The sequence below is a fragment of the Babylonia areolata genome, chromosome 11 (assembly GCF_041734735.1).
Source record: "Babylonia areolata isolate BAREFJ2019XMU chromosome 11, ASM4173473v1, whole genome shotgun sequence".
Lineage (NCBI taxonomy): Eukaryota > Metazoa > Mollusca > Gastropoda > Neogastropoda > Buccinidae > Babylonia > Babylonia areolata.
Window position 1 is genome coordinate 33,474,299 of NC_134886.1, and position 10,831 is coordinate 33,485,129.

A 10,831-nucleotide genomic window follows, 5' to 3' on the forward strand; every position below is an offset into this window, starting at 1 on the left:
ACTGGTCCGGCCTGCATGTATTCCTTGACTCGAGAATGTGTCCGTGTGCGTTCTTGGGTGGGTGGGTGTTTTTATGCAAGAATTCATGTGTGTGTGTGTGTGTGTGTGTGTGTGTGTGCGCGCGCGCGCGCGCGCTCTTTCTGTGGAAATGATATATTAAAAAATCACACGTATACACTTTCTCATTCCCTATCCCTCTCTTTGTGTGGAAATATACATTCCATCCTTGCTCGTTAACTCACTCAGTACGGCCAGTCCTCTCTTCTCCTCTACACAGACCCCTCGGATGTCCAGTGGTTGTCTGAATGACCCAACCTTTGGCTTCCGTCGTCAGAATTGTGGTATTCTTTGTCAACATTCACCTCTTCAGTATAAGAGCGTCCCGCTTGTAATATTTTGATGATGGTAATTCGGGTGAAACGCTGTTAGCGTCGTCTCTTTCGCCGTTCGTATGGAGAGAGTTAACTGGTATTTAGTAACGCCACCTACGAAGTAAATATACAGGTCTGTAATGCTGTGTTTTTCATTTCCAGAAAACACGAACATCCCAATGATGTCACTGGAACGGCTTGTTTGCTGCTGTATTTAGCAGCGGCAGCTCACCGAGATTCCAGTTACGTGACCTGTCCGCACTAACCCATTATGTACACCACGCTGGGAAAGGCTTGATGATAAGAAAGACATTGAATTTAACTCTCTCCATACGAACGGCGAAAGAGACGACGTTAACAGCGTTTCACCCCAGTAACCATCATCAAAATATTGCAAGCGGAAGGCTCTTATACTGAAGAGGTGAATGTTGACAAAGAATACCACAATTCTGACGACGGAAGCTAAAGGTTGGGTCACTCAGACACCCACTGGACATCCGAAGGGTCTGTGTAGAGGAGAAGAGAGGACTGCCCGTACTGAGTGAGTTAAATCTGATTTCGCATTTCGATTGCTTCTTGTCAAGGAATATTGTGGTAGGCCTGTCTGTTATGCTTAAAAGACTCGACTGACTTGTAAATGCTATATGATCTATTCGACACAGACTTTTCCTGAGTGTTTTACAACTTGTGGATGCAGGGGAAAATCGTAAAAATGTAACACACACACACACAAGATGTACAGACTATTCCAGAAGCAGATTTATTTCAGCGGTCATTATGAAGTGACCTCGACACAAGGATGGTGAGAAGGAATAGATCGTTTTTCCTGCACCAACTCTTCACCACAGTCTTCATTCTTTCCATCACTCTACCCAAGACACTGGCGCTGACTCTCTTCCCTTCAGCTGCGGCGACAGCGTCGCCCTCAAGCCAAGCAGCGAAGACAAATCTCATGACTCCTGAAAACACAGAGTTAAGAAAATTAACCTCCATGACTGTCGCACACGATAGACGTCACTCCGGGAATGACGTCAAACCAACGACGACGCATGCAGATGAAGGATGTCGGGAAGGTGTTGTGTTTCGATCGGAAAGTGATGAACAACCCTCACTGAAGATGTTGGAAATACCTCCAGAGACGTTGTTCGATCTGCAGCAAACTTTGTTGAGTGGTTATGGTTTGGAGGCTAACTTGTCGAGTGCAGTCCCTAACACCCTCACGTCACTGCCGACCAGCCAGCTGACGTCAGAGAAGCTGCTGCCACAGGAAGTGACGTTGATGACGACGTACATGTGTGTGGTGTTGGTGCTGTCTGTGGTGAGCAATGGGACCTTGGCCTGTGTGTTCTACAGGAAACGTCAACTGCTCACTGTCTCCAATTATTTCGTCCTCAACTTGGCCTGTTGTCAGCTGGGTGAGTCTCTTCGGGATCTTTTTTTTTTTTTTTTTTAATCATTATCGTCACCTTCGTCATCATCATCATCATCATCATCATCGTTGTCGTCTTCGACTTGGTCACCATCGTCATTTTTATCATCATAGTTGTCATTGTCGTCATTGTATTGGACATCACAGCTGGCCACGGTTTTCTCATTAGGTATACTGCCGTGAACTTAACAGTGAACTTTTCTCCACCATCGTGATTGTTATCCTCCCCATTGTTGTCTGAATGTCCTTGAATGCTTCGGAATATTACTGGAAAGGAAATAGATACAGACAGAAAAATGCATAACATTACACAGATAATGGACGTGCGCGCATACGCATCACACACACACACACACACGCACGCACGCACGCACGCACACACACACACACACACACACACACACACACACACACAGAGTTCGAATCGCAGTACAGTCGCCAATATTTTCTTCCCCTCCACTAGACCTTGAGTGGTGGTCTGGACGCTAGTCATTCGGATGAGACGATAGACCGAAGTCCCGTGTGCGGCATGAACTTAGCACACGTAAAAGATCCCACGGCAACAAAAGGGCTGTCCCTGTCCCTGTAGAAAAATCCACTTCGATAGGAAAAAACAAATAAAACTGCACGCAGGAATTTTTTTTTTTTTTATGGGTGGCGTACTCGGTTTAGCGACGCGCTCTCCCTGGGAAGAGCAGCCCGAATTTCACACAGAGGAATCTGTTGTGACAAAAAAAAACAAAAAAAAAGAAAAGAAAGAGAGAGAGAAAGAGAGAGAGGAGACATACAGAACAGATCGAGAGAGAGAGAGTCTGCCACTTTGACAGTTTATTGGCATTGTCATTATACAGCCCTAGTATGAAGGGATTGCATTGTTATCTCCGCTGCTTCTTTGTTATGCACTGCGTATATTAGTTCAGGCCTTTGTTTAGGATTATTTGCAGACCCATCTCAGTTCCTGTTGTTATGCAAACCGTAACTGTTTTGTGTGAAACGTTTAGGGGTGTTATTATTACTGCTCTCAAGGTTTCCAGACATTCTCTAAGTCTTTTACCCTTTGGTAGGCCAATTATAACCCCAACCTCTTTGCGCAAAAGATTTTGGGGGATTTGGTGTTTGTTTTTGTTTTTTTAACATTTACAAAATCCTTCATTTATGTAATAAACAACAATTTCCTTTTTTATAGAAAAAAATGTTGGATGTATGTAGAGTGGGAAAGGGAGAGTGTGAGTGGGGGTGGGGGGGGGGGGGTTGAGAAAGAGTGGCCATGAATGTTTTATGTTACTTGTAATATTTTTTCTTTCATGTAAAGCGCCCTGAGCTCTTAGTCAGAAAGGGCGCTATATAAATGTACATTATTATTATAATTATTATTATTAAGATAACAGTACTGTCAGTACCCATCACCATACAGTGCATGGACATACTTTTTTTTCATTTAAAAATTACTGTTTTGTTATAATTACTTTTTTTTTCATTGGATCCGTAACTGGTGAAGTGCGCAACAGAATGGAAAATACCAAATATCTTGCGATTCTTTCTTTCTTGCTGTTCAGTGTTGTGAGTGAGTGGAACGTGATAATGTGTTACCATCACACCAACCTCCGAAACGTATCAAAGACTATATGAAAGGAGTCATATGAAGGAAGCGGGAGGAGGGATATGCTGAAACAGGACTGAGGCAAGCCAAATAGAAGCTGTTGACTCGGCCACATCACGCTCTTTGTTTTGGTCTTCACAACCCATGCCGGCCATACTTGGAGCGGCAGTTACTGCTAGCGCGTCTGGATTTACTCGGCATGAACGGCTCTCAGAACACAACAAAATCTGCCCCTTATCAGTGTCGTAAGTCACTCGACAGGATAGATAAGAAGCCTGGGGTCATGACTGAGTGGAATTGAGAACTACTGGGGTTTTGATTGGTTTTTGTGGAGAAAGAGAAGGAAAGAGAGAGAGCCAGAGAGAGAGAGAGAGAGTGTGTGTGTTGTTCGCACATACGTTTATGAATGTGTGTGTGTGTGTGTTGTATTTTTATATTCATTCCCATTACATATATTTGGAAAAAAAATAATGATATCATCGGTACTTTCCATTATAAATTATTAATTATATTAGATTAAAACTTTTGTGCAGGGTACATGTACAGAGCTTAGGCAGCACGGTATGTGATTCTGCCTTCAGTACCCTACATTTGTCTGTGTTCTTATCTCCACAGTTTACCAACGTCTTCAAGATGCCAGAGAGGGGGGGTGCGGGGGGGGGGGGGGGGGGGGGGTCTAGGTGGGGTGGGGTAGGGGGAAGGTCGTGGGGGGGGGGGGGGGGCAGAAGGAGGCAATAGGGTCTTATTATTATTATTATTATTAAATCATCAGAAACATTTTTCTTGTCTTTCGAAGGACTCATATGCCCAAACTAATACTGATTAGTCATTAACGGGCTTACCGAGGACAGGTCTCAAGGTCTCAGTCACGTGCCCGGCCTGGGATGGGTTGTTCAGGGATCATGAGTGTGCTCATGAACACACTTTCTGATTAGACTGGCTGGCGTTCCCCAAAAAGTTGTCCACAAAGTTTTTGGTCTCTGCTTTTGTGCGAAAGAGGTTTTACTGGGTTAAAAAAAAAATTCAGCAACAAAAATTATGGATTATATATTATATCAAGGCTGAAGAATGAATTCCCTGCTCTTGTTTCCCCCCAGCTCTCTCTGTACACACACACACACACACACACACACACACACACACACACACACACACACACAAACAAACACACACACACACACACACACACACACACACACACACACACACACACACACACACACACACACACAAACAAACAAAATACACGAAACAAACCAAAACAAGCAGTCCAAAGTGTACCCATACTGGCAGAACACTACACGGCAAATAGGGAATGGGGATACCTGAATTCACTTCAAACGAACGCCGCACAAGCCAACCTACAGGACTGACTGACTCGTTGTTCCAGGTCTGAGTTTCTTGGTCCTGCCGTTGAGTGTGGCCTCGGTGGTGCACGGGAAGTGGGCGTGGAGCGACACCTGGTGTCGCGGTCAGAGTTACCTGCTCGTGGTTCTGGTGGTGGCGCTGCACTACACTCTCCTGGCTATCTCCATGGACCGCAACTTCGCCATCGTCAACTCGCTGCGCTACCCGTATGTCTTCACGCACACACTGGGCAGCAGCATCGTGGCAGGTTAGTGTGCACACTATTTTTCATCATCATCATCATCATCTTCTTCTTCTTCTTCTTCTTCTTGTCATTATCATACTTATATGCGCCTGTCTCATGTCTGAGACCAAACTCTAAGCGCATTGCAAGAAGGGAGATTTGCACAACAGGCTGTAGGAAGAATAATAGCTGCCTTTCAGCACTCATCATTCGTTTCCTATACCATTCAGTCAGGCTTCAATCGCGCGCACACTTACACATGTATATTAGTGTGGGTTTTTCTTTAGATTTTTTTTTTAACCAGGTACAACCCTTTTGTTGCCGTGTGTTCTTTAATGTGCGCTAAGGTCTTTCTGACACGTTTTTGTGCATTTGGTCAGGACTGAAGTTACCGTCAGTAGATGATACATGCCATAGCCCCGATCTTCCCTCGATCTCTGCCTCACCCACCCTCATTTAAACTCCTTTGCAAATTTAAAGTGACGGATTATTTCATTCTTTTATTTAACGTAGTTTCACTTCAAGTTATATCAGACGGGATTAAGTGGTTGCTTGTACGCACACGTTTACTTTTCTTCATTGGTCAGAGGAAGCCACCCCGTCATTTATATGTTCACCATTAAATGTACATGATTATTCACCGAAAAATGTCTGTGCAGAGATCATACTCCGCTGTTTTATAATCATACGTATGTACTGACAAGAACTATGTCAATGCATCATTGTTTCTCTTGCGTGTATGTATATAATCACGGATGTGGATTTCTTATTTCGAGTATTCGTGACTGCAGTTAAAAAAAACTTGATTGCTTTTTGTGTTCTATATTTCAAGGCATCTTTTCATCATATTTGATACCTGTTTTTCAAATACAAACATGGAGATACGTCTTAAGGGAAAAGAGCGTGCATTAGTTCTTCACTAGTCTCGGGAAGAACCGACTGCACCTGTCGTTGTACATATGCGCACTGATTACGTCCTTATTTTGGTCTCTAATATAAGCGATGGTAATTAGAATAGAATAGAATATGTCTTTATTACCAAGTGTACGGGGGTCATAAGGAATATTGGGGGGATAGTACATAACAAGGTACGAACATAAATCGAAAATCATACACAAACACAGATACAGTAGAAATTAGGATACATACAAGTGCATATCAGTATAAAAACTTGTGCATACTCACACATTAATTTAAGATTGATACACTTGCTCACTGTTATGAAACAGGGAAGTACTGAATTTATATAGAATGTTTTATATCGCACACACAGCTAGTGTTTACGATGTTAAGATCTCACAAAGTGGAGCCATAACGCAGAAAGCCTTCAGAGAGACAGACGCAGTATTTCAATTAACCGAAGTCCCTGCACTCCTTGACAGGAACATGGATTGCGGGACTGGCAATCGGCTTGCCTCCCCTGGCTGGCTGGGGCAGCTTCCGGTATGACGGGCGCCAGTTCCTGTGCTCTGTGGACTGGGGGGCTGACCGAGCCTACAGCCTCTTCCTCCTCGTCCTCGTCTTCTTTCTGCCGCTGCTCCTGCACTTCTGGTGCTACGCCAGCATCTTCAGAGCTGCTCTCCGCCATGCCAGACGCTGCAGAAAGGTGCTCCCATCCCCCACCACTACCACAACCACCACCACCACCGCAACCACCAGTACATCAGTTGCAAGTGCTAATCCTTCCTTGGAGTCTGTCAGTGAAGAGAACACAAAGGAACCTGCCTCACGAACCAGTTCTTGTAACAGTACACACGAACCTGTTTCACGAACTGGTTCTTGTATCAGCACGCAGGAAGCTGTCTCACGAACCGGTTCCTGTAACAGTACACAGGGATCTGTCTCACGAGCCGGTTCTCGCATGATGATGATGGAGTGTAAGGCAGTGAAGACGGTGCTGCTGATCGCCGCTGCCTATTTCATCTGCTGGGCGCTGTTCGTCGTGCTGGCTGTTCTCAGGTGCTGGCAGGTGCCCGTGCCCCTATCTTTGGGGCTGACCTCCACCGCCTTGCTGTTTCTGTCCTGCGTTGTTAACCCCCTCATCTACGGGTTCATGAACCGACTGACGAGGTTTGCAGTGACGACGGGTGTGTGTTCTGGTCGTGTCGTGTCTCCTGTGTCAGTTTCTCGTTCACTTGTGATCCGTTAATTTGTCTCCTGCTCATACCAGAAGTGAGAACACGCTGTTTTCGTTTGTTTGTTTTTCTTCTTCTTCTTCTCCTCGACCCCCTGTCTCTCATTATCATGGCCGTTTTCGTCTTCTTCTTCTTCTGCTTCTTTCTCCTCTTTCTCTTCTTGATCTTCATCATCATGGTCGTCATGGTTATCTTCTTCTTCTTCTTTGTCATCATCATCATCTCCTTCTTCTCCGTTCTTCACAACCTCACAAACTGACTTCTTCGTGTACCTTTCTTCTTCTTCTATTTACCTGTTGTTGATTTGACAAAAACAAAAACAAAACAACAACAACCCCCCCCCCCCCCCCAAAAACAAACAAAAAACAAACAAACCAATAACTCATTTTTTCATTATTTCAACAACTGCTGATATCACCAATTACTGATTAAACACACACACACACACACACACACACACACACACACACACACACAACCAACTTATTTTTATTTCAACAACTGCTGGTATCACGAATTGTTGAATTTTGAACCTCCTTCGTGTGCCCACGCAGGTTTGAGATCTGGAAGTTATGGAGACGCACGTGTCAACGCCTGTGCCGCCGCCCCCCTCCCTCCTTTGTGGACAGTGAGGACGCCCTCTCCTCTGCCTGGACCTCCTCCCTGCCCTCCACCCCCCGACCCACCACTGCCATTTGGGTCACGCCCTCGCAGCGTACGCGTCCCTGCAACAGAAGCCTGACCCGCCCAGTGCGACCAGTGGAAGAGATGGTGACCATCCAAGAGGAAACGGAGGTGGAGGAGAAGGAGGAGGAAAAGGAAGAGGTCGATGACGCGATCGATGACGTCAACAAGGGAAACGTCACCGAAGACAAAGACAGGTACATCGAGGGACGCATTTTGAATGACAGAAATTTCGATGAGGACAAGAGAGCTGACATTAAGAGATGTGTCTTGAACGAGAGATAGAAGGGCGTGTCATGGACGACAGAGACAGAAAGAGGTGTGTCATGGACCACAGCGGTAAAAAGAGGTGTGTCATGGACGACAGAGATAGAAGGAGGTGTGTCATGGATGACAGAAAGAGGTGTGTGATGGATGACAGAGACAGAAAGAGGTGTGTCATGGATGACAGAGACAGAAAGAGGTTTGTGATGGACGACAGAAATAGAAAGAGGTGTGTGGTGGACGACAGAAAGAGGTGTGTCATGGACGACAAAGATAGAAAGAGGTGTGTCATGGATGACAGAGACAGAAAGAGGTGTGTCATGGATGACAGAGACAGAAAGAGGTGTGTCATGGACGACAAAGATAGAAAGAGGTGTGTCATGGATGACAGAGACAAAAAGAGGTGTGTCATGGATGACAGAGACAGAAAGAGGTGTGTCATGGATGACAGAGACAGAAAGAGGTGTGTGATGGATGACAGAGACAGAAAGAGGTGTGTCATGGATGACAGAGATAGAAAGAGGTGTGTCATGGATGACAGAGACAGAAAGAGGTGTGTCATGGACCACAGAGACAGAAAGAGGTGTGTCATGGATGACAGAGACAGAAAGAGGTGTGTCATGGACCACAGAGACAGAAAGAGGTGTGTCATGGATGACAGAGACAGAAAGAGGTGTGTCATGGACCACAGAGACAGAAAGAGGTGTGTCATGGATGACAGAGACAAAAAGAGGTGTGTCATGGATGACAGAGACAGAAAGAGGTGTGTGACGGACGACAGAGACAGAAAGAGGAGTGTCATGGACGACAGAGACAGAAAGAGGAGTGTCATGGACCACAGAGATAGAAAGAGGCGTGTCATGGACCACAGAGATAGAAAGAGGCGTGTCATGGACCACAGAGACAGAAAGAGGTGTGTCATGGCCGACAGAAATAGAAAGACGTGTCATGGACGACAGAGACAGAAAGAGGTGTGTGATGGACGACAGAGACAGAAAGAGGTGTGTCATGGACCACAGAGATAGAAAGAGGTGTGTCATGGACGACAGAGATAGAAAGAGGTGTGTCATGGACCACAGAGACAGAAAGAGGTGTGTCATGGACCACAGAGATAGAAAGAGGTGTGTGATGGACGACAGAGACAGAAAGAGGTGTGTGATGGACGACAGAGATAGAAAGAGGTGTGTCATGGACCACAGAGATAGAAAGAGGCGTGTCATGGACGACAGAGATAGAAAGAGGCGTGTCATGGACCACAGAGACAGAAAGAGGTGTGTCATGGCCGACAGAAATAGAAAGACGTGTCATGGACGACAGAGACAGAAAGAGGTGTGTCATAGACTACAGAGACAGAAAGAGGTGTGTCATGGACCACAGAGATAGAAAGAGGTGTTTCATGGACGACAGAGATAGAAAGAGGTGTGTCATGGACCACAGAGACAGAAAGAGGTGTGTGATGGATGACAGAGACAGAAAGAGGTGTGTCATGGACCACAGAGATAGAAAGAGGTGTGTCATGGACCACAGAGATAGAAAGAGGTGTGTCATGGACTACAGAGATAGAAAGAGGTGTGTCATGGACCACAGAGATAGAAAGAGGTGTGTGATGGACGACAGAGACAGAAAGAGGTGTGTGATGGACCACAGAGATAGAAAGAGGTGTGTGATGGACCACAGAGATAGAAAGAGGTGTGTGATGGATGACAGAGACAGAAAGAGGTGTGTCATGGTCGCTGCCAACAGAGGTGACGTCAACAACAGACGGAGACGCGTCTTCAACGGGAGAGACGTTGTTTGCAGCAGAGATGGCACCCAACAGAGACATGCCATTGACGAGAGACATGTCGCTGGTAACAGAACTGACATTGACAACAGATACATCTCAAATAGGATGGCTTATAACATAACTGACACCGACAACAGATACGTCTCAAATAGGATGGCATATAACAGAACTGACACCGACAACAGATACGTCTCAAATAGGATGGCTTATAACAGAACTGACATTGAAAACAGTTACGTCTCAATAGGATGGCTTATAACAGAACTGACACCGACAACAGATACGTCTCAAATAGGATGGCTTATAACAGAACTGACACTGACAACAGATACGTCTCAAATAGGATGGCTTATAACAGAACTGACACTGACAACTGATACGTCTCAAATAGGATGGCTTATAACAGAACTGACATTGACAACAGATACATCTCAAATAGGATGGCTTATAACAGAACTGACATTGACAACAGATACATCTCAAATAGGATGGCTTATAACAGAACTGACATTGACAACAGATACATCTCAAATAGGATGGCTTATAACATAACTGACACCGACAACAGATACATCTCAAATAGGATGGCTTATAACAGAACTGACATTGGAAACAGATACATATCAAATAGGATCGCTTATAACAGAACTGACACCAACAGATACGTCTCAAATAGGATGGCTTATAACAATGAAAATGACATCTGTCGTGGAGATTTGTCACCAACAGAAAGCTACGCGAAGGCGAGACGCACCTCAAACGAAGGAGATGGCACTGACAGCAGAAGTGATGTTAACAACAGGTTCTTCTCTTGGGACGGGTCATGTGGAAAAAAAACTGTCACCTTCGACAGAAACTTTGGCCAGCAAAGTGACACTTGTGATGACTGAGGCGCTGGTGACGAGAGTAGTGATGCCCATGACGAAGGAGAGATACCGGGGAATAAACAGAAAAGAACTGTGATGAAAACC

The 10,831-nt window shown here is 45.2% G+C and overlaps 1 protein-coding gene across 1 annotated transcript; it reads left to right on the forward strand.

Moving 5' to 3' along the window:
• The first annotated feature begins 1,362 nt into the window (after window positions 1-1,362).
• Window positions 1,363-8,095, forward strand: LOC143287225 (visual pigment-like receptor peropsin). Its single transcript, XM_076595169.1, has 5 exons — window positions 1,363-1,786; window positions 4,791-5,015; window positions 6,374-6,617; window positions 6,819-7,061; window positions 7,681-8,095. The coding sequence occupies exons 1-5, from the start codon at window positions 1,363-1,365 to the stop codon at window positions 8,093-8,095; spliced, it is 1,551 nt and encodes a 516-aa protein (XP_076451284.1).
• The last annotated feature ends 2,736 nt before the right edge of the window (window positions 8,096-10,831 follow it).